The sequence below is a fragment of the Bubalus kerabau genome, chromosome 5 (assembly GCF_029407905.1).
Source record: "Bubalus kerabau isolate K-KA32 ecotype Philippines breed swamp buffalo chromosome 5, PCC_UOA_SB_1v2, whole genome shotgun sequence".
In the NCBI taxonomy this organism is placed as follows: Eukaryota; Metazoa; Chordata; class Mammalia; order Artiodactyla; family Bovidae; genus Bubalus; species Bubalus kerabau.
In genome coordinates, this window is record NC_073628.1 from 26,141,023 (window position 1) to 26,165,080 (window position 24,058).

At 41.3% G+C, this 24,058-nt stretch overlaps 2 protein-coding genes across 12 annotated transcripts in view; both read left to right on the forward strand.

Annotated features, from left to right (window-relative positions):
- The first annotated feature begins 247 nt into the window (after positions 1-247).
- On the forward strand, positions 248-11,104 carry LDHA (lactate dehydrogenase A). Of its 2 annotated transcripts, none has more exons than XM_055581305.1 (8): positions 248-265; positions 3,870-4,019; positions 5,486-5,603; positions 6,568-6,741; positions 7,401-7,574; positions 8,220-8,337; positions 9,616-9,739; positions 10,326-11,104. In XM_055581305.1, the coding sequence occupies exons 2-8, from the start codon at positions 3,894-3,896 to the stop codon at positions 10,488-10,490; spliced, it is 999 nt and encodes a 332-aa protein (XP_055437280.1). In that variant the 5' UTR covers positions 248-265; positions 3,870-3,893; the 3' UTR covers positions 10,491-11,104. The 2 variants fall into 2 exon arrangements, with proteins under 2 accessions (XP_055437280.1, XP_055437279.1); XM_055581304.1 differs by lacking the exon at positions 248-265 and adding an exon at positions 1,444-1,561.
- Positions 11,105-15,262: 4,158 nt separating this feature from the next.
- Positions 15,263-24,058, forward strand: part of LOC129652570 (L-lactate dehydrogenase C chain) — a 42,850-nt gene continuing 34,054 nt past the window's right edge. For 3 of the 10 annotated variants that reach the window (XR_008714582.1, XR_008714583.1, XR_008714584.1), the window contains exons 1-3: positions 15,288-15,482; positions 15,999-16,133; positions 21,742-21,859. Coding sequence is in view for 7 of the 10 variants with exons in the window: in XM_055581310.1 (XP_055437285.1) it covers positions 15,462-15,482; positions 15,999-16,133; positions 21,742-21,859 (274 nt within the window). In the remaining 3 variants the exon portion in view is untranslated. Of the gene's footprint in view, positions 15,483-15,509; positions 15,878-15,998; positions 16,134-21,741; positions 21,860-24,058 lie in introns of those variants that run through there. The other 7 variants (XM_055581310.1, XM_055581306.1, XM_055581311.1 and 4 more) reach the window with 7 other exon arrangements.

Genomic DNA, 24,058 nt, shown 5'->3' on the forward strand with positions numbered 1-24,058 from the left:
CTGTTGAAGGTTCCTACCTGTCTCCCCAGCCTAACCTCTGCTCTCCGGGCTCTGCCCGCCTCCTCCTGACAGCTGTGGTTGCACTGATAGGAAGGCAGGGGCCCAGCCCTGGCTGAATGAGCCCCTTGTTGCAAAGGCTGATGAACCACAGACACTGCTGCAATTCGCCCTGCCCTGAGGAACCCTGGAGAACCTGTGGCTGGCCCTCAGTCCCTCCAGCTGTGTGTTTGGGAAGACAGACTAGATTCCTGAGCCTCCTGGAGTGGTGAGAAAACTGCTTTTTGTTGTTTAGTTGCTAAGTCATCTCTGACTCTTACAACCCCATGAATTGTAGCTGGCCAGGCTCCTCTGTCCATGGAATTTCCCAGGCAAGACTACTGGAGTGGGTTGCCATTCCCTTCTCCAGGGAATCTTCCTGACCCAGGGATCAAACACGTCTCCTGCACTGGCAGGTGGATTCTTTACCACTAAGCCACCTAGGAAGCCCGGGAAAACTGTTAGGATGTGCTAGAAAGCTGCCCTGTTTTCTGGAGCTGAGGTTCGAGTTTTCCCTTCAAAACCAAGGAACTCACCAGTAGGGATATTTTTCACAGCTGGCGGCTATTAATCGGTGCCCAGGTGCATGGAGGAAGTGGATTCACCTATACCCTTAAAACATTCATGGGCAGGTAGGACAGCTGAGTCACACACACACTTCTACTGCAAAGCGGTTGGCAGGAGGTACAGACTGGTGTGGTGCAAGCAGACAGGAGGGGGATACCAACTCTGTGGGTGTTGTGGGGTTGAGGGGAGGGTGAGAAGATGGGTACAGTTGAAAGACACAGCAGAGGAAGGCCGGCCAGGAACCAGGGTGAACCAAGGCTGGAGGTAAAAATATCATGTTAAAAACATAAAACCTAGGCTGCTCTGGGGCGTGGCTGGGACACAGATGCTTGACCGGTAGGGCAGCAGGGAGTGCAATCAAGAGGCTGAGGTTTTACTTTGAGTTGTGAGACTTGCAAGTTTTAGCCGTAGGGGGACAGGCAGGGTCAAGTTTTGGAAATCACACGACTTGGGTTAAGTAGACTGACGCTGTGCTAAGAATTTGCTTTTTTTCAACAAATATTCTGTCGAGTGTCGGTTACGTGCTAGAAGTTGGGCAGTGGGGAACAGCGGCAAAAATTCAGGTTGAGCCTTCCTTGAAAGTAACTTCCACATTTTATGGAAGAGGAAATGGACGGTCGGCTTGATCTCGGCTTACGGCTCTGTGTTTTGTGCCAGAGATAGCACGCCTCTGCGCAGTCCTTCTGAAGTCTCGGCGCACGTGGGTCGGCCCGCCTGCGGGTCCTCCGCCTGCGCGCGCCGCCGGGGCATCTTTACCGCCCCGCCCGGCTGGGAGCCCGCCCCCACCCCAGCGCACACGTGGGTTCTCGCACGTCCGCCCGGTTCCCCCTTGACGTCAGCCTCGCGGTTCCATTTAAGGCCCCTCCCGCGCCCCACTCCGAGTACCGGAGCCGCTGCAGCCAAGTCCGGATCCCACGCCGTGCGCCTCCGACGCCCGCCCGCTCGACGGTCACTCCCGGTACGGTCCGGCCTGGCGCTCTCTGCGCCCGAGGGCAAGGGCGATCGCTCTAGGCTTCAGTGGCCCAGGCGCTGCCCATGGGGGGGGAGGGGGTCCCCGCTCTTGGGAGGTGTAGGCGCTGCTTCCAAAGGGCATAGTCCTGAGACCTGGGCGGTGGCCCCACACTACCAAACGGTCTCGGGGGCCGGATCCTGAACGGCTGCTGCTGCTCTAAGTGGGCACAATGGCCTCTGGCCGGGCTGGGGAACCAAGGAGGTGGTCGCACCTAACCTGGGGTCGAAGGTCCGGGTAGATGCAGACGGAATAGGAGACGACTGGTTGGGGAGGGGGGAGTGGGGGGGGGGGGGTGGAGTACACCTCCGGGCTTGAAATGAGCAAGCCGCACGGAGCTCGAAGTCAGGTTGCCGGAGTCCACGGAACCGAAAAAGCTTCAGAAGTCTGGGGCGGATTCCCGGAAGCTGGAAAGCCGCTGGGTGCGCTCGGATCGCATTGTAATCCTGGCATTCTTGGGAGGTGGGCTTCTTGGGAGGTGGGCTCCTTGGGGCAGCCGCTGCCTGCAGATGAGAAGGAGCTCTTGGCGCAAGTTACTTTTGTTAAGCAGCTGCCGCTGTATCGGTCGCTGAACTAGACGTGGTGCATATAAATACGAAGGAGAAAGGGTACCAGCTCTCCCTCCTCTCAGTAGAATCAAAGAAGGATCATCTGGTACCTTCATCTCCTTTTAACAAACGGGGAACCTAAGGCCGATTAGGGCATCTCTAAGGTCACAGTGAGGGCCTGGCAGAGCTGGGGGGAGATAGACCCTCTTTCTCCAGGGCTCCACTTCCCATCCGTATCCCCACACTGAAGGGAGCGTTGGAGCCCAGAGCTTCGGTTTTGGTGAAACCAGATGTCTGCAGAAAGCACTCCCTTCCCCCGCCGGGCTGCAGAAACCTTTCAGGGCTGTCTAGAAATAGCAGTGATTTGTCAGGAGAGACTCGATTCCAGCTTGGTGACTCTGGGCTGCCTGCCTGTAAGTCCTCTCAGATATTTTTGCCCTTTGGAGCACTGTCAAGATTAGACGTAGTGCTTTCGGGATGCAATCTATGAAAATCTCTCCAGTGAACGCAGAACCACCCCTACCCGCCCCCCGCCCCCCGCCCCCCCCCCGCCCCGGCTCTGGAAATCGAGGCTTCCACCAAAAGGAACTATTGATGAACTTTAGGGGTCTCTGCAGCTACTGCTACATTCCCTGTAGTAACAAAGTTTCCTTATACCAGTCCTCACGCTTTTGCAACAAAGATCACAGCAGAAGCCACGCAAGGTGCCTCCATGTGAGTTGGCTAACAGCCCCTGGTGCCTGGTATCAAGATTTAAACTCTGGTTCTGGCAGCGCGCCAGGCCGGGGAGGCAGCCAGCCGGGCTTCACGAACAAGTGTGCTTCAGAGCACGAGTTCAGTCTGGAAAAGTCTTTTGATTCCGAGCTCATTCAGACCCACAGAGCAGTAGACTCCCTCCTTATCAGGTGCGCTTACGGGCGGGGCTCCGTAAGCCAGCGCCGGGCTGTCGGGGCTAGGGCTCACCTCTCAGTAGCCAGCGGCACGGAGGCACACGACTCTGGCCTCCATCCAGCGCTGAGGTGCGCTTGCGCACAAGATGAGCGGCGCGGTGCCTGGGTGGGGGAGGGGCGGCCGCTAATCTTCCGGGTCTGGGCGGGGCGTAAACTCCGCGGTCCCCTACACACTGGCCACTGGATGCTCACTGCTTCTTCGGGGCGGGGGTTGGGGACAGGGAGGCGAAAACTAGAGCTGCGCATGAGCAGAGCTCCCACGGGTTCCGGCTAGTGCTGTGAAGGCGGTTAGAGCCGCTTTACGCGCGTATCTGTGGTCCTTGCGGTGCTTGGCAAGAGTCCTGGGGATTGGAGTAGAGCTGTACCTGTGGTCCTTAAGGGCTTGGCAGGAGCCCTGGTGACTGCCGAAGTGTTGGGCCGGCGGCTTATAGTGATCTTGTTTGAAGAAAGGCTAGCTCCGCTTGGAGTTAATAAGTCAAGATGAGTGAGCCTTCAGGAGGCTATACTTATACCCAAACTTCAGTATTATTTTTCCACGCCAAGGTGAGGAACTTTACACCAAGACCCTAGTCAGACCAGAGCCCGGCATTAGGCCTTTCAGTTCTTCTTTGTCTCTTGGTAGGTTTGCTTCCTCCTCCCCCCGCTTTTAGTCATTTCTTGTGATTTTTAGGGGCAGGTATCCCAAAAAGAAGCAAAAGAAGCTTTTTCAGAAGAGTTTTGGGAAGGATGCAAGTGACGGGGCATGTTTTTCCCTTATAGGTTCCTTTAGGGTCTAAGTCCAAGATGGCAACTCTCAAGGATCAGCTGATTCAGAATCTTATTAAGGAAGAACATGTCCCCCAGAATAAGATTACAGTTGTTGGGGTTGGTGCTGTTGGCATGGCCTGTGCCATCAGTATCTTAATGAAGGTAAGTGAGAGCCTTTCACTTTGCAAGTCCCTTAAAGATACCTTGACTCCACCCGTCTACCATTTACTCTCCAAGATTGCATTATCACATTGTATATACAAATATATAAGCTCATGCACTCATTGAAAGAACTTCATGTGAAACAAACTTTTTAAAACCTGATGCTAAACCAAAAGGGTTATCTAAACTACAAAAATTAAAGGTTGCTAGGTTGGAAACCCAGTTCCTTAAATTCGCTGTGCTTTATTTAACCTCGTTAGTTGCCTACAAATGAAAAAGTAGAGTCTATGCCTTTAAGCAAGCTAAAATTATTTAAAAGTAATTTTTGAATTGAAATTGATGCATATAAACTGAATGTGGGAAGTCTTTTGCCCATAGTAATCCCATCTGCCCCGCTCCTTGGATAGCAGTTTTGGTATCAATAGTGGAACTAACATTTAATTAGAAAAAATTTGTGAATGAATAAAAAACACTTTTTATAGCATTCAAGCCTGGTTTGTATTAAAAAGAAATTGAGAGAGCTTACAATATTAAAATATTTTAAAGTTCAGATTTGGAGTTACTAATAAGAAAGTGAAGTGATGAATTCTGGATTCCGAACAAAAAGGACTGAAATGAGAAGGGACTGAAGGCAGCAATGAGCTCTGCAAAGGTCTTGTAACCACACAGGTTGCTCTCTGTGTTCTTAAAAGAGACCACATGTTATTCAAAGTCTTCATTTGGATCAGACATTGATGCCATTTATTTCTCCCAAACCAGTGAACCACCTGTGGTCGTTTTCTGTGATGCCCCCTAACTCAGGTGTGGCCAAGAGTAACTGGCAGACCACTTATTACACTGTAAATGATTAGGGGTAGATCTGCACCTCACCTCTTATAATCTCTTTGGTTGTGATAGTCCACATTCCATTTGTATTAAAGCTATTATTGGCGCTCCTTGTCTGAGATGCACCTATGAACTTCTATAGGTTCACTTGAAAGGATATTTTTCACCAACATTTTGTAATGCACAAATCTGTCTATAAGTAAAACTTTTATGTTGGTTAACATATGGAAAACATGTAACCAGGGAATGATCTAGAATACCACTTTTTAGGCCTTAATACTAGTTGGTATCATCTATTTAATGACTAACAACCTAAAATCAATGTGTAAAACTGAATTCGAGAGACTAAATAGAGCAGTTTCACATAACTGGGTGGTACTCACTGCAAATTCAGTGTTCTGCTTCTGTGCAGTGGTGGAGCTCTTGCCAAGGGTGCTCCAATGAGAGAGGGGTCAGTTCTTTTTCCTATGTATATGTCATCTATGAGTGAGCTTTTAATGGGAGCCAACCTCTACTTTGAGGTACGTACTGATGATAAAGTAGCAGAATTCTCCTATACCAGAAATGCGGAAATTTTGCATGCTTGTCTAAAAATTTGGAAGTGGCTATTTTCCATTGAACTAAAATTTTATGTCTTTCAGGACTTGGCAGATGAAATTGCTCTTGTTGATGTCATGGAAGATAAACTGAAGGGAGAGATGATGGATCTCCAGCATGGCAGCCTTTTCCTTAGAACACCAAAAATTGTCTCTGGCAAAGGTTGATTTTGGCAAATTTATATTACATTCTGTGTTAGGCTTAATTCTTTATCAGGCTTGAAAATCCTATCAGTTCTTCAAAGATTTCTTCTTTATACAGGATAAGAGAGCCTTTTGAACAATTTTGCATTGATATCTATAGATATCAATGTTTGAATTTCCAAAAGTGTTTTTAAATGAAAATCCAGTTTGTCCATGATGTAGAAACATCTGAATTATAATATAATTAGCAAAGCTTCTTAGGTTCATAGTTTACCACATTGCTTCAAATAGTTAAATACACTTACTTCCATTATTTCCTTTCATACACTAACACAAGGTAGAGACTAGGGTAAATGAGCCTGTTCAGCAGATATTCTTGGCTTGACCTTGTCACACTTTATAAGCACCAGCCAGGAAACAGACACGGGCCGAAATAGTCTGTTTTAACACTTGAAAACCATTGACCATTTATCTTATAGATTACTCGTTTCATTGTCTTCAACCCAGGATTAACCATACTGTGCCACAGGATATATAGAAGCAAGACATGCTTGATAAGTGTGAAGTTGCCTCTGCTTTAAAAAAAAAAAAAAAAACCCATCCCTGAGCTGATATGACCACAATTAAGTAGAAATAGGATTGTGGAAAAGTGTGAACATTAAGCTCAGGTGGCAAAAAATTGGGGTGTGTCTCATTTGATATGAGTGTGAAATAAATGTGATTCCTTTCAGCTCCCCCCATTCATAGTTATATAAAGCCACAACATAATTACATAATACGAGGAAGGTGTCGATGTAGTGGCCACTTCCTCCGTGTAAGTGGCCACAGTGATAAAACTCCAAAAGTAAAGGAGGAGTCTGGGCATATATATGCCACATACACAAAACCCTGATAAAACTGTCCATTTAAAAAGTTAATGGAACAAATTTTTGCTGGAGTTTTCTTAAAAGCCTTAATCTAGTTATTGTTTCTCTTTTGTCTAGACTATAATGTGACAGCAAACTCCAGGCTGGTTATTATCACAGCTGGGGCACGTCAGCAAGAGGGAGAGAGCCGTCTGAATTTGGTCCAGCGTAATGTGAACATCTTTAAATTCATCATTCCTAATATTGTAAAATACAGCCCAAATTGCAAGTTGCTTGTTGTTTCCAATCCAGGTGAGACTTTTAATGGCATAAAAATAGATGAGCTAGAGTAAAACTGATAGTATGTATCATAATCTATATATATTTCTCATATTTTTCATTTTCCTCCTGAGAGTGAATTTGTGTTTTTGTAAGTTACATTTAAAACATCAAGGGGAAACAAAGTCTTTAACGTAGTTGGCACTTTAAAATTTGTAACTTGCCTAGGAAGATCTTGGATAAGGAATAATTATGAATAATGTGTTATTGATGCACAACTTATTTTCATTAAACTACACTTCTTGAATTCTTAATGTATTTGTTATACACAATACAGAGGCTTAAAAATATTAACAGAAATATTGATTGGTCATGATAAATACCAAGATCTATACAGAGCCATGAATCTTGAGTAGTCAGTCATTAGCTCATGATTCACATAGTGAAAATGTTAGTCTCTCAATTGTGTCCAACTCTTTGCGACCCCGTGGACTGGGGCCTGCCAGGTTCCTCTGTCCATGGAGTTCTGCAGGCGAAAATACTGGAGTGGGTAGCCATTCCATTTTCCAGGGGATCTTCCCGACTCAGGGATCAAAGCCGGGTCTCCTGCATTGCGGGCAGATTCTTTACCTTCTGAGCCACCAGGAAAGCCCAATTCACATAATACCTCTGCCTAAATATTTTCTCCACAGTCGATATTTTGACCTATGTGGCTTGGAAGATAAGCGGCTTTCCCAAAAACCGTGTTATTGGAAGTGGTTGCAATCTGGATTCAGCTCGCTTCCGTTATCTCATGGGGGAGAGGCTGGGAGTTCACCCATTAAGCTGCCATGGGTGGATCCTTGGGGAGCATGGCGACTCTAGTGGTAAGTATGACTTCTTTTATTGTTTGTAAAAAGACTGTAAAAACATTGACAGGAATATCATTACTGAATCAGAGTCTAAATCAGATACCCATTTATTAGGGTAGATGGTTTCCAGAAATCTTATCTCTTGGTATAATTATATGCTAGAATTGTTAAAGATTTTAGCCATTTTTGTGTGACATATTTTGGTATAAGGGATGAGGAATGAAATTTATTACAATGAAAATATTAAATAAGATGATAGTTCTTAATATCACAGCTGTTTATAGGCAAACTGCTTGTCCCTGAAAAGGTCAGCTGATCCAAATGCAATGTATGAGAAAAAATCTGTTATCATCACAGTTGAAAGATGTTATAATTTGTGCAGAGTTCTCGGTTCCTATGGCAAGAAAATTCCTCTTATGATCTCATAATATCCCGTCTCAATATTTCCCATTAGGAAAAAGCAGATTAGCATACAGTGAAAATTCTTAGCTTTACATAATTTAATCAGCAAAAATCTAAGAGTATTGGTAGTCTTGACCACCTATCAAAAGGGGATAATCTTCCTCAAATAAGAAAACACAGTTTTTGGAGAATGGGTCAGAATTACTGGTCAGCTAGGCAGTGCTTGGGAGTGAATATATTCTGTACTCTTTTGTTTAGTGCCTGTATGGAGTGGAGTGAATGTTGCTGGTGTCTCCCTGAAGAATTTACACCCTGAATTAGGCACTGATGCAGATAAGGAACAGTGGAAAGCGGTTCACAAACAAGTGGTTGACAGGTAATAGATCTCATAGTTTGTAACACAGAAGGTTAAAATTTATTATTTTTACTTAAGGAATTAAAAGTTTTGGAAATCCCCTGGTTGTCTAGTGGTTAGGACTTGAGCTTTCACTGCCGAGCTTGTGAGTTCATCCCTGGTTGAGGAACTGAGATCTGGCAAGCCCTGCATGTGGCCAGAAAGATAAAAGATGAAAAGTTTAATAACCTTTGCATTTGGTAACTGTCAGAAAACTTGTTTTCTAAAGCTTGTTAAAACTCGTACTATAAAACAGGTAAAGGTATTAGATATTGCAGGCATGTATTAATGTGACAGTCTACTTTTATTTGCCATTATTCTCAATTTATAGTATGATAACTCTTCTGTATATGTAAACAAAGATATAAAACAAGTCTACCTGATTTTGAGATTCAGTCTTTACTTCAAAAGCATGTATCATTGATTTAGTTAGGAATAAGAATTTTTTAATCTAAGTTCTTATAATCATGAATAGAAATACAACTAGCTGCTTATTTACTCAGATTATAAAGTTTTAAGCAAGATACAAATTCACCATGGTACAAAAAAAGAATTAACTGTTAGAAATTGTTCAAATAGGGAAACTTGCAACCTACTGGCATTATTTACTTTAAATAAGGTAGCCATGTGTAGACCTCAGGTCTATGGAATTGAAGAATGAATCATGATTGGTCTAAGCAAGGCCTTCTGATTTGTATTTGTTAAAACCTGTGAACCCATCATCCAGCCCAAGAAATGTTGACAGTTGCTGTCAACTAACTGTAGTGTTTGTTGAATTGGAATTATTAGTCTGCTGGTGCTTGGAAATGAGTGGTTCTGTGCTCTTCCCACTTACCTCTCTACCCCTAACCCCCCACCCCACATACACACTCCTGAGATAATCCCAAGTCAAGTATGCAATATGTAATCTTCTTGGATCTGCTTTTTTAAATTTACTATTGCCTTTATAAGAATCATCTATTTTGTTGCCTGAGCCATAGTTGTTTGTTTTGACAAACAAACTATGTATAATTTATCCATCCTCCCGTTGAAGAGCACTGGGGTTGTTGCCAGGTTCTTGCTATTACCAACAGTACTATTGTGAACATCCCCATACATGATATCCTGGCATACATGTGCAAGGGTTACACTTAGGTATATAATGCAACTTTATATAGTATTACTTATTATATCAGTGATTTCTTATAAAGCATGTGTTCAGTGAAAGCTTTTTCTTTGTTCCTCCTACCCTACTTTTTCCTGTCCTTCGCTATCCTACAGTGCTTATGAGGTGATCAAACTGAAAGGCTACACATCCTGGGCCATTGGACTGTCAGTAGCCGATTTGGCAGAAAGTATAATGAAGAATCTTAGGCGGGTGCATCCGATTTCCACCATGATTAAGGTAGGTCTATGTAGTAAAATGTACTTGAATGCCGTTATTTCCTGTTTTGTTTTGTTTTTTAAACTCATTTCAGAAAGCAATTAGATTAAGGTAAGTCCTTAATCATTGATTTGAGTGAAATAAATTAGTACACCTGCAGCTTTCTTTTTTGAAAAGACATGGTTGAGCTTTAGGATTAATGTCTACTAGTACTGTGGTTATTAACACATAGCTACTTAATAATGACCTGTTGACTGAAAAACTTGATTCAATTTTGTTGATGAGTGGAAGACTATAAAAGACAAAAATTTTTCTCCTTTGGGGAAAAATAGAAATCACGCTCAAAGTTACCAAAGTGTCAGACAATAAAAATTGGAAAGTATGAGGGATAATAGCAATAATGTAGATTTTCTTTTAGAATGGAAGTCTTGCTGCTATTTTAATGACTTTCTTTTTCACTGTTCATTACATCCTAAGTGAAAATCTAGGAAGAAATTTTACTTGCCAAGTTGTATTAAGTAAGCTTCATGATTGTAGAGAATAGAAAGTCTTGGGAGATCCCAGAATGCGTAGAAAAAACATAAAATATTTTTCATTTCATCCTCAGGGTCTCTATGGAATAAAAGAGGATGTCTTCCTTAGTGTTCCTTGCATCTTGGGACAGAATGGAATCTCAGACGTTGTGAAAGTGACTCTGACTCATGAAGAAGAGGCCTGTTTGAAGAAGAGTGCAGATACACTTTGGGGGATCCAGAAAGAACTGCAGTTTTAAAGTCTTCTAATGTTGTATCACTTCACTATCTAGACTACACAGGATTTTAGTTGGAGGTTGTAACTCAAATTGTCCTTTATATCTGATCTGTGATTAAAACAGTAATGTTAAGACAGCCTAGGAAAAAATCAATTTCCTAATGTTAGAAATAGGAATGGTTCATAAAACCCTGCTGGATGGCAAGGAATGGTTCATGAAACCTTGCAGCTGTACCCTGATGCTGGATGGCACCTTGTGTGGTCCTAAATTGGTTTGTCAAATAATTCAACTTCCTCAAGAGGTACCACTGCCCATGTTGCAGATGCTACATTTGCCCTTCAAACCAGATGTGTATTTACTGTGTAATATAACCTCTGGTTCCTTCAGCCAAGGTGCCTAGACCAACTTTTTTCCCTCCAGTTGATCACTTCCTGGGATCCAATGTATAAATCCAGCATTGCATGCCATGTGCATAACTGTTCTAAAGAATCTTATGTACTGCATGTATCAGAATACTGTACATTGCCTTGTAATGTAAAAAGGGAAAATTACATAAATAATGCAGCCAACTAAGTTACACCAACTAAAACAATAAATAAAGCTTGAACAGTGACTACTGTTAACTAAGATACAAAGTCATAAAGCTGTTATTTGTTCATTACATAAATGGGAGCCACTGGGTTATTGGGCTGCACTACAATGATTTTTTTAAGGGGTACTGTTTACTAATGATGAGACTTTATTAATTAACATATTAAGGGTGTGATTAGATTGGCTAGACTGTTTGTTACCATTTCCATTGTAATCATTTTAATATACTAAGCCCTCAAATATTATAATTTGATTATAGTGCTAATCATAACTGGTACTCTGCAATTCACATAGGTAACACCCTATCAGTTCAGTTCAGTCAGTCAGTTGTGTCTGACTCTGCAACCCCATGAATCGCAGCACGCCAGGCCTCCCTGTCCATCACCCACTCCCAGAGTTCACTCAAACTCATGTTCATCAAGTCTGTGATGCCACCCAGTCATCTTATCCTCTGTCGTCCCCTTCTCCTTCTGCCCCCAATCCCTCCCAGAATCAGGGTCTTTTCCAATGAGTCAACTTTTCGCATGATGTGGCCAAACTATTGGAGTTTCAGCCTCAGCATCAGTCCTTCCAGTGAACACCCAGGACTGATCTTTAGGATGGACTGGTTGGATCTCCTTGCAGTCCGAGGGACTCTAAGGAGTCTTCTCCAACACCACAGTTGAAAAGCATCAATTCTTCAGTGCTCAGCTTTCTTTATAGTCCAACTCTCACATCCATACATGACTACTGGAAAAACCATAGCCTTGACTAGATGGACCTTTGTTGGCAAGGTAATATCTCTGCTTTTCAATATGCTATCTAGGTTGGTCATAACTTTCCTTCCAAGGAGTAAGCATCTTTTAATTTCATGGCTGAAATCACCATCTGCAGTGATTTTGGAGCCTAAAAAAATAAAGTCTGACACTGTTTCCACTGTTTCCCATCTATTTCCCATGAAGTGATGGGACCAGATGCCATGATCTTCGTTTTCTGAATGTTGAGCTTTAAGCCAACTTTTTCACTCTCCTCTTTCACTTTCATCAAGAGGCTCTTTAGTTCTTCTTCTCTTTCTGCCATAAGGGTGGTGTCATCTGCATATCTGAGATGATTGATATTTCTCCTGGCAATCTTGACTCCAGCTTGTGCTTCTTTCAGCCCAGCATTTCTCCTGATGTACTCTGCATATAAGTTAAATAAGCAGGGTGACAATATACAGCCTTGACGTACTCCTTTTCCTATTTGGAACCAGTCTGTTGTTCCATGTCCAGTTCTAACTGTTGCTTCCTGACCTGCATACAGGTTTCTCAAGTGGTCAGATGGTCTGGTATTCCCATCTCTTTCAGAATTTTCCACAGTTTATTGTGATCCACACAGTCAAAGGCTTTGGCATAGTCAAAGCAGAAATAGATGTTTTTCTGGAACTCTCTTGCTTTTTCGATGATCCAGCGAATGTTGGCAATTTGATCTCTGGTTCCTCTGCCTTTTCTAAAACCAGCTTGAACATGTGGAAGTTCACGGTTCACATATTGCTGAAGCCTGGCTTGGAGAATTTTGAGCATTACTAGAGTGTGAGATGAGTGCAATTGTACAGTAGTTTGACATTGTACAGGAGACAGGGATCAAGACCATCCCCATGGAAAAGAAATGCAAAAAAGCAAAATGGCTGTCTGGGGAGGCCTTACAAATAGCTGTGAAAAGAAGAGAAGTGAAAAGCACAGGAGAAAAGGAAAGATATAAGCATCTGAATGCAGAGTTCCAAAGAATAGCAAGGAGAGATAAGAAAGCCTTCCTCAGTGATCAATGCAAAGAAATAGAGGAAAACAACAGAATGGGAAAGACTCTCTTCAAGAAAATTAGAGATACCAAGGGAACATTTCATGCAAAGATGGGCTTGATAAAGGACAGAAATGGTATGGACCTAACAGAAGCAGAAGATATTAAGAAGAGGTGGCAAGAATACACAGAAGAACTGTACAAAAAAGAGATTCATGACCCAGATAATCACAATGGTATGATCACTCACCTAGAGCCATCCTGGAATATGAAGTCAAGTGGGCCTTAGAAAGCACCACTACGAACAAAGTTAGTGGAGGTGATGGAAGTCCAGTTGAGCTATTTCAAATCCTGAAAGATGATGCTGTGAAAGTGCTGCACTCAATATGCCAGCAAATTTGGAAAACTCAGCAGTGGCCACAGGACTGGTAAAGGTCAGTTTTCATTCCAATCCCAAAGAAAGGTTAACACCCTATACATAGATGTAAAAAACATTATTTGCCAACTGAACATAAGCAGTAGTTCTGTGCCACTACAGGGGGGGGGATTTTTTTAAGAACCTTCACTCTAGAGGCCAGTAACAATTGTTTTTCAGTCACTAAGTTGTGTCCAACTCTGTGACACCATGGTCTGCAGCATACCAGACTTCCCTGTCCTTCACTATCTCTTGGGAGTTTGCTCAAACTCATGTCCACTGAGTCATTGATGCCATCCAACCATCTCGTGGTACTTAATTTTAAACCAAATAGTCCTGGTGGTTATCTATTCAAAAATTTTCTTTAGATCTCCCTCAAAATATTTCTGTAACTATGACCTTCTTCAGGCCTAAAAACCATACTTCCAGAGGTTAACTAGAACAATGTTATGGTCATCACTTCCAAACTTTCCTATTTGAGAGACAGTTAAGAGAACTGTGTTTTTTAATGGGTCTCAAATGTAGAAGGATAAGACTAGCCTACATAGGCCTTACAATTAGCTGTTATAATAGGATTTGCCTTCCTATAGACTTCAATAGCCTTAAGATATGTTACACAGCACAAAATTCACTCTTTTAAAGTGTATAGTTCTATGGAATCACATAGTTATGCAACTATTACCACTAAGAACTGTTAATTATCCCCCCAAAGAAATATGTATTCCTATACCCTTTTGTAGACTCTGATGCAGCCTTTTAAAAAACATATTTACCCTTATTTTGTGTTCACACAATAAATTAGCTAATATCAACATGACAAAATGCTTAACAGATTAAATATTTCATGAATTTTCAGATTTAATCTCATAAAGCTTCCTTACTTTCTGGCACATTATATGTTCCATGTTCACCATGTATCTTCCTGCCCTAGGCAAGGGTAAGCCAACTCTGCAAGGAGCCCTGATTGTTTTTAATGGAATATGATCTCATTTTAACTACTGGACAAAGCAGGCCTTAGCCCCATCTTAAAACAAGTTGCCAGTTGGTAGGAGAAGCAAAGGGGATGTTCAGAATATGTGCCTTGGGCAGATATGAAGAGCCTCTTTCTTCACCTACAGTAGGAGTTTGATCACTATGAAAATGACACTTCTTTTGGCATGCAGGTGTAGAGGTTGGATCTGGAGGTCATCCAAGTCAGCACTATCTCACACTCAGTCTCTAGTAAATGAGGTACAAGGGCCAGAAGATGTGGAAGGAAGTAAACAAGCCAAGTGGTAGTACAGATTCAGTAGCCACTGCCACACCTGAGAAGCCCTTGCCTGGGGCTAGTAATAGGTTGTGAAAAGTGCCAATAAGAGAAACAAGAGAGATGTTGGGAGGGGATGGTAGTTGATATATTTGTCAAGGAAAGTTAGAGGAACTGCCGTTTTTGTTCAAAACTGAAAATGAGGAACCAACTTTTGACAAGGGCTGGTGATGGACAGGGAGGCCTGGCGTGCTGCGATTCATGGGGTCGTAAAGAGTCGGACACGACTGAGCAACTGGACTAAACTGAACTGAACTGGGGAAGAACTCTGCAGACATATGCAACAGCAAAAAGTCCTGAAATGGGAAAAAGCTGTCCAAAAGCTGGAAGGAAGTGTGGTGTCTTGAGAAGAAATTGGAGGGATGAAAGGAGGCCACGTATTGACCACTTCTTAGATTGTAGTAAAAATTAGTTAAGTGCATCGGAAAGCCATTGAAGGATTTTAAGCAGACTTATTGCATTATCAAAACTACATTAAAAAAAAAACTTCTAGCTTTTATACAGAAAATGGATTATCTTTTATATTTTGAGAAGGATTCAGATGCAAGTGATGACAAAAGATGACAGGCGAGGTTGTGTCCCAACCTGTGAGTTATAAATTCCTCGCGTAAATTAAAATCACCTTAGAAAACTAACCATGCCCTTTCCTTTTCATTACCACCTTGTTCTCTCAATTCAGCATTTCAAAGCATCGTCCTCAGGATGCTAGTTTTAGCTGGCCCAGTGGTAACAGGAGGTGCTTGCCTGAGAGTTCTTTCCCACGAAGGCTTCGAGCTTGCCCCCTTGCCCACCAGGTGGGTCTGGTCTCCAAAGTTTCGGCTTTTAAATCAGTCTGAGGCCTAGACCAGCCGAAGGAAATGAAACGACACACCAATATCCCTCTCTTGCACAGTCTTTGAGACCAACTAAAATTCCTTACACGAAGATGACGACAACACGACAGCAGGTACTCACGAACCCACTCACACCAGAGGCCAAGCCCCTGCCAATGCGCCTGCGCACGAGGCGGCGATGGGGCGGAGCTTGTGTGCTGACGGAGGGGAGGCGTGCGTGCGTAGGAGCGTGCTTGCCTAACGGTTCAGTCAGTAACGGTCGCTGGGCTTCACGCGTCTACTGACATCGCTATGTAGGTTTTCGTAGTGTACCTTAAAAAGCGACTTAAAGGTCGTGCGTTGTGCATTCCGGCCTTGGGCCACACGATAAGCGTTTGTGAGTGACTGGGACCGGAGCGAAAGTGGTGGCTTGGGGCAGGGAGACGTTTTAAAAACCTCTTGGTGCCCCAATCTCTAACACTGATAGATACACGCGTCGGTTTTCTACCCCTCTACACCTGGCGAGCAGGTATTTTTTTCCTTTGGCTTCCCCCTTCTGACATTCTGCAAACTCAAGAGGCACTTCCATAGATATGAGAGTGATTAGTTCAGGGAGAGTGCTTCCTCTGAAATTACATTGTCTCTATCAGGTTCACAAAATGTCATCTGTCAAGGAGCAGCTTATTGAGAATCTAACTGAGGAAGATGAAGTCTCCCAGAGTAAGGTCACCATTGTTGGAACTGGTGCTGTAGGCATGGCGTGTGCGATTTGTATCTTGCTGAAGGTAAGTGATAAGCGTACACTTGGGCTGAAAATAAATAAGCACTGATAGGTCTTGTAGATGTTGAGCACAGGGTTGCAGGGTTAACCCCTTGACAGTAAAGAAGTATCACCTGATTTTTTACTTAAGAAACATTTATTTAGAGTTTACCATGTGTGAAGCATTGCCAGGCTGTATAAATTTATTCATAGGAGATACATTGATGACATTATTTTGTTAAGATTAAAATGTAACCTTAGCAAAATAATTTTGCTAATATTATGGGCTTCCCTGATGGCTCAGCTGGTAAAGAATCCACTTGTAATGCAGGAGACACAGAAGACCGGAGTTCAATCCATGGATTGAACAGATCCCCTGGAGGAGGAAATGGCAACCCATCCCATTATTCTTGCCTGGAAAAAATCCATGAACAGAGGATCCTGGCAGGCTGCAGTCCAAAGGGTGGCAAAGAATTGGACATAACTGAGTGACTAAGCACACGTATGTGTTTAGTCAGACTATTTAAATTTATTCATAGAAACATGTATTGCATTATTTTGTTAATATGATATAATGTTTTCTGTTAAAGTAATTCATCACTTTGCCTTTCTTGAAGAGTAATGTATGAAAATCATATTTCCCAATGGCTTATACTTACATTTTTTAAATTATATAAGCATTACCTGCTCATTATAAAACAAAAGCACCAAATTTGATAAAATAACAATGGAAGTCCTTTAATTTTCCTTACTATTTCCAGAATATCTTTCCACGTGCCTGTTGGCTATTTGTATAGCTTTGAAGACGTGTCTGTTTCAAATCTTTTGCCCATTTTTAAATTGAGTTTGTTGTTGTAGGAGTACTTTTTATATTCTAAATATTAACTGCTTATTAGGGTAAATGATTTTCAAATACTAGGTTTCCCTTGTGGCTCAGCTGGTAAAGAATCCACCTGCAATGCTGGTGACCTGGGTTTGATCCCTGGGTTGGGAAGATCCCCTGGAGAAGGCAAAGGCTGCCCACTCCAGTATTCTGGCCTAGAGAATTCCATGGACTGTGTAGTCCATGGCATTGCCAAGAGTTGGACATGACTCAGTGATTTTCATTTCACTTTCAAAAATTTTCACCCATTCCTTGGGTTTCCTTTTTGTTCTGTTGGTTGTGTCCTTTGATACACACAAGTTTTAAATTAAAAAATTTATTGGAATATAGTTGTTTTACAATGTTGTGTTTCTGCTGTACAGTGGAGTGAATCAGCTATATGTATACATTTTTGTTGTTCGGTTGCTCAGTTGTGTCTGACTCTTTGCCACCCCATGGATTACAGTACACCAGGCTTCCCTGTCATTCACCATCTCCCAGAGCTTGCTCAGGCTCATGTCCACTGAATCAGTGATGCCATCCAACCATCTCATTGTATGTCGTCCCCTTCTCCTGCCTTCAATCTTTCACTGCATCAGGGTCTCTTCTAATGAGTCAGCTCTTCACATCAGGTGGCCAAAGTATGGGAGCTTCAGCTTCTAATGAATATTCAGGGCTGATTTCCTTTAGGATTGACTGGTTTGATCTCCTTGCAGTCAAAGGGACTCTCAAGAGTCTTCTCCAACATCACAGTTGTAAAGCATCAATTCTTTCGTGATCAGCTCTTTTGGTCCAACTCTCACATCCATACATAACCGGATGTGAGAAAAACCATGCAGACCTTTGACTACTTTGTGGGCACAGTGATGTGTCTGCTTTTTATACGCTGTCTAGGTTTGTCATAACTTTTCTTCCAAGGAGCAAGTGTCTTTTAATTTCATGCCTGCAGTCACCATCTGCAGTGATTTTGGAGCCCAAAAAAATAGTCTGTCACTATCTCCATTGTTTCCCCAACTATTTACCATGAAGTGATGGGACCGGATGCCATGATCTTAGTTTTTTGAATGTTGAGGTTTAAGCCAGCTTTTTCACTCCCTTCTTTCACCTTCATCAAGAGGCTCTTTAGTTCCTCTTTGCTTTCCACCATAAGGATGATGTCATGTGCATATCTGGGTTATTGATATTTCTCCTGGCAATCTTGATTCCAGCTTGAGCTTCATCTAGCCCGGCATTTCCCATGATGTTTTCTGCATATAAGTTAAACAGAGTAACAACATACAGCCTTGACATACTCCTTTCCCAATTTTGAATCAGTTCAAATTGTTCCATGTCCCATTCTAACTGTTGCTTCTTGACCTGCATACAAATTTCTCAGGAGGCAGGTAAGGTGGTCTGATATTCCCATCTCTTTAAGAATTTTCCACAGTTTGTTGTGATTCACAAGACAAAGGCTTTAGCATAGTCAATGAAGCAGAAGATGTTTTTCTAGAATTCTCTTGCTCTTTTCTATGATCCAGTGGATGTTGGCAATTTGATCTCTGGTTCCTCTGCCTTTTCTAAATCCAGCTTGAACATCTGGAAGTTCTCGGTTCACGTATTGTTGAAGCCTAGCTTGGAGAATTTTGAGCATTAGTTTGCTAGCTTGTGAAATGAGTGCAATTGTGTGGTGGTTTGAACAGTCTTTGGCCATTGCTTTCTTTGGGATTGGAATGAAAGCTGACCTTTTCCAGTCCTGTGGCCCCTGTTGAGTTTTCCAAATTTGCTGACATATTGAGTGCAGCACTTTTAACAGCATCATCTTTTAGGATTTGAAATAGCTCAGCTAGAATTCCATCACCTCCACTAGCTTTGTTTGCAGTACTTCTTCCTAAGGCCTACTTGACTTCTTAGGCAGAACCCATTTGAAGAAAGGCAGATTCCAAACCAAATGCATAGTTTCATTAACATAGCTTAAGAAAAATATTTCCATAAGAAAAAAGCATTGGTTTGTTGAGCCATTAGCAGCTCAAAGTTAAGTTCAGGTGTAACCAAGTGTCCCGACAACACAGGATTCAAGCCAAATAATCTCAAGACGGATAAATAAAAATTCCCATCTAGACACAGTCTTGTGAAATTAGAAAATATTAAAAACAAAGAGAATTTTAAAATGATCAGAAAATAAATTTCCTACAGAAAAGGGAGGGGGAGGCAGACTGATTTATCAAGATTTTTCTTTCCTCTTAACTCTATAAAATCAGAGCTGATATGGGCTGCTGCTGCTGCTGCTGCTAAGTCGCTTCAGTCGTGTCCGACTCTGTGCGACCCCATGGACGGCAGCCCACCAGGCTCCCCTGTCCCTGGGATTCTCCAGGCAGGAACACCAGAGTGGGTTGCCATTTCCTTCTCCAATGCAGGAAAGTGAAAAGTGAAAGTGAAGTCGCTCAGTCGTGTCCGACTCTTAGCAACCCCCTGAACTGCAGCCTACCAGGCTCCTCCATCCATGGGATTTTCCAGGCAAGAGTACTGGAGTGGGGTGCTATTGCCTTCTCCGAGGATTAGAAGAGAGAGAGAAAAACGTCTGCCACTTGCAGTTAATTTCCTCCTGCCCCTTAGGGATCCCTAGCCTACCTACCTGACTGTCATTCCTAGCCCCTCTTTTTTGGACTTCCTTCCATTTAGGTCACCATAGAGCACTGAGTATAGAGTTCCCTGTGCTATACAGTAGGTTCTCATCAGTTATCTATTTTATGGATAGTATCAATAGTGTATATATATCAATCTCAGTTTCCCAATTCATCCTACCTCCTTCACCCGCTTGGTGTCCATATGTTCTCTACATCTGTGTCTCTTATTTCTGCTCTGCAAATAAGAGTTCATATGTACCATATGTACCATTTTTCTAGATTCCATATATATGCATTACTATGCAATATTTGTTTTTGTTTTTCTTTTTCTGACTTTGCAGTTCAATTTATCTTTTTATTTTTGTTATTGTGCTTTTGGTGTTATATCCAAAAATCACTGCCAAACCTAATGTCAATAAGTTTTCCCTCTATCTTTTCTTCTAAGGGTTTTATAGTTTTAGGGCTTACATTTAGCTCTTTGATCCATTTTTGGTTAATTTTATCTATGGTATAATGTAAACAGTCCAACCTTATTCTTTTGCATGTGAGTGTGCAGTTATCCCAATACCATTTGTTGAAAATGCTGTCCTTTCCCTATTGAATAATCCTGGCACTCTTGTCAAAAAATACCTGACCACATATGTGGGAGTTTCCCTCCCTGGACTCTCTTGTGTTCCATTGGTCTATATGTCTCTTTATGTCAGTACCACACTGTTTTGATTACTGTAGCTTTGTCATAAATATTGAAATCAGGAAGCTTGAGATCACCTTCTTTATTCCTTTTGAAGATTGTTTTGGTTATACAGAGTCTCTTGAGATTCCATAAGAATTTTAGAATGGAATTTTCTAATTCTTGAAACAAATTTTGTAGTGGTTGCATTAAATCTGAAGATTGCTTGGAGTAGTATTGACATCTTAATAATACTTTATCTTCCAGTCCATGAACATAGGATGTCTGTTTATTTGTTTATTCTTTAATTTGTTTCAGCAGTTTTGTAGTTTTCATTGTTAAGTTTTTCACCTCTCTAAATGTTTTAAAGGTATTTTTAAATCTTTATAACAACCTTAGGAGGCAGGTACTGTTATCATCTCTATTTATAGATGAAAATACTGAAGCATATATGTTAAAGAGCTTGCTCATGGTCAAACGCCTAGGAGGTGAAAGGGCCAGAATTCACTTCCATTTTCTAAGCTCACAGACACTGTGCTCATTTGTTATGCCTGGGCCATATGCCCATTTGTGAAGTAACTGCTGAGTCCGGAAGGAAGGAAGAAACAATTGGTTGGGTCTGGGTGTTTGGTTACTTACCTACCCCTAAGTTGGAGGGCTAGCATTAATTGTAATATACCAAGCCACATGAAGTGGTTTCCCAGAGGTACCTACCTTTCATTTTTGGCCATAAGGATTCATACTAAAAAACAGCTTCAAGTTCAGAAATTAGGCATAAGGGTTAAATATAATAAAATCCTTTGAAAGGATTTCATAAGTTTTTGTTTGTTTTAAAGACGTTATCTGAAGTGGGGAAAAAAAACAATTCTAAAAAACTTAACAATTACTTGAAGGCAAAACAATTAATACTTTTTGCTGCATTCTGTTGTTTACCTTAACTTCTGGTGCCTTTAGTACATTCAGTTCAGTTCAGTTCAGTTGCTCAGTCGTGTGCGACTCTTTGCGACCTCGTGAACCGCAGCACTCCAGGCCTCCCTGTCCATCACCTTCTCCCGGAGTTTACTCAAACTCATGTCCATTGATAAGTGGTGCCATCCAACCATCTCATCCTCTGTCGTCCCCTTCTCCTCTCGCCTTCAATCTTTCCCAGCATCAGGGTCTTTTCAAATGAGTCAGCTCTTCGCATCAGGTGGCCAAAGTATAGGCACATTAAAAGACTTTTTTTCTTTTTGGCCAAGCCTTGCAGCTTGCAGGATCTCTGTTCCCTGACCAGGGATCAGTGAAAGTCCAAAATCCTAACCACTAGGCCACCAAAGAACTCCTGTAAAGAATTATTGTTTTAATACCACTTTTTCTACAAAAATGTAGCACTTCTTTGCAGATTCTTTACCATCTGAGCTATAGGGAAGTCCGATTATAAAATAACCACATAAACTTTTTTCTTTTTCTCTTAAAATTGAAATGGGAACATTTTATTCAGACCTTTCATGTATTTTAGGATTTGGCTGATGAGCTTGCCCTTGTTGATGTTGTGGCAGACAAACTGAAGGGAGAAACAATGGACCTTCAGCATGGCAGTCTTTTCTTTAACACTCCAAAGATTGTCTCTGGAAAAGGTTAGTTTTATAAAATTATTTTCAAAACTTAAAAAAAATAGTGAAGTCTATCAAATTGTTGTCAATAAGTATAAAATTTAAAATAGCACCTTTGTAATTAGGACATATAATTTAGAAGGTTAATATTTTTAAAAAAGAACATTCCATTCTGATTGGAGAATATTTGATAAATATAAAACTATTAAATTTTTAAAATCTCTCTTGTTAATGGTTTTGTGTATTTCTTTACTTTTTTCTATTCATTTGTTTTTTACACAACTGACATTGTATTATATAAATGCTTTTTAAGCTTGTCATTCAGTTGTATATATTTTCCCAAAGATATGCAGTCTCAAATAGTTTTTGTAATATTATTGATACATTTATCTATATTCTTGTTTTTTTTGATGTGTGTATCTATATTTTTTAACCTGTTTTTTAGACACCCAGGTTTCAGGGTATAGTTTGAAGCTATAGAAGAGGAAATGGAGAGCTTAGCCCGATTAGCATTAACATTATGTTTTGGCCAACTAAGAATGCTTAGAGAATTAGGAAAAATAATTATTTAATCATAAAGTATTATATATAGTGTGCTTTTTGGTAATGTGATTCAACAGATCTACTTGCTACTAGAAGCCCTCTTGTCTAACATGATTGGAACTGAAAGTGGTTCAGTTCAGTTCAGTTCAGTCGCTCAGTTGTGTCTGACTCTTTGCGACCCCATGAATCACAGCACGCCAGGCCTCCCTGTCCATCACCAACTCCTGGAGTTCACTCAAACTCATGTCCATCAAGTCGGTGATGCCATCCAGCCATCTCATCCTCTGTCGTCCCTGTCTCCTCCTGCCCTGAATCCCTCCCAGCATCAGAGTCTTTTCCAGTGGGTCAGCTCTTCGCATGAGGTGGCCAAAGTACTGGAGTTTCAGCTTTAGCATCACTCCTTCCAAAAAACACCCAGGACTGATCTCCTTTAGGATGGACTGGTTGGATCTCCTTGCAGTCCAAGGGATGCTCAAGAGTCTTCTCCAACACTACAGTTCAAAAGCATCAATTCTTCGGCATTCAGCTTTCTTCACAGTCCAACTCTCACATCCATACATGACCACTGGAAAAACCATAGCCTTGACCAGATGGACCTTTGTTAGCAAAGTAATGTCTCTGCTTTTCAATATGCTATCTAGGTTGGTCATAACTTTCCTTCCAAGGAGTAAGTGTCTTTTAATTTCATGGCTGCAATCACCATCTGCAGTGATTTTGGAGCCCAATTACTTACTTTTAAAAGTAAGTGCCTGTTAGAACCATCATAAAATTTTATGTTGACCTGAAACATGTAAATGTACAAGAAGTTCATTTGCTAATTTTCTGATTGGAGGGTAAGACCTTTGAGCATGGCTCAGCTGATTGGAGTTTTTGCAGTATTTTTTTTTTTTAAATAGCATACCAGTAATAATCATTTCTATTTCTTTAAAGTACTATAATTAGTTTAAAGATACTCATGAAGCAGTCTAATCACAAAATGCTAATAAATTTTTATGGTTTTTCTTCATTTTTATTTCTTATAACTAAAAGAAAGATTTTTAAACAGCTTTATTTTAACATGTCTTTCTAAAGCATTCAACTTAATTTTCATAGTAACAGTCATTAAAAAATTAACTATGAAATACTTGAGACATAAAAAAGAGCTAGAGCTTAAGTATAACAAACATCAATGCAGCCAGCACATAGCAAAAGAAGTAAAACATTACCAATTCACTTGACACATTCTCTGTGTTAAATCTATTCACATCTCAATCCTGAATGTCGTGTTTACTATGTATTTCTTTCTCCCTCATTTTTTAGTGGTTTACGTCATATTATGTAATTAATATATCTGGCCTAAATATGTTTGGGTAGAAACATGACAAATTCTTGATATGCAGCAACTCACAAGCTCAGAAGTATATAGACATATTAGAAGTCTACTATTAATGGTTGAGAGTGTTCAGTGTACCTTGGGTATCAGTATGTTTTACATCAGTTAATCCATTGAATTTGTTGAGCAGAGTTAAGTTAAAAAGCTACTCCTATATTAAAATACTTTTAAAAATCATTCAGCTTTTAATTTCTAGTAATATGGCAGGATAAGTACCTGAATCAATCCTTTTGCTATAAATAACAAAACTTCTACAAAAAATATGAAAGAATAAATATCAATACTTAAAGAACTGATAAGCTCTTAGT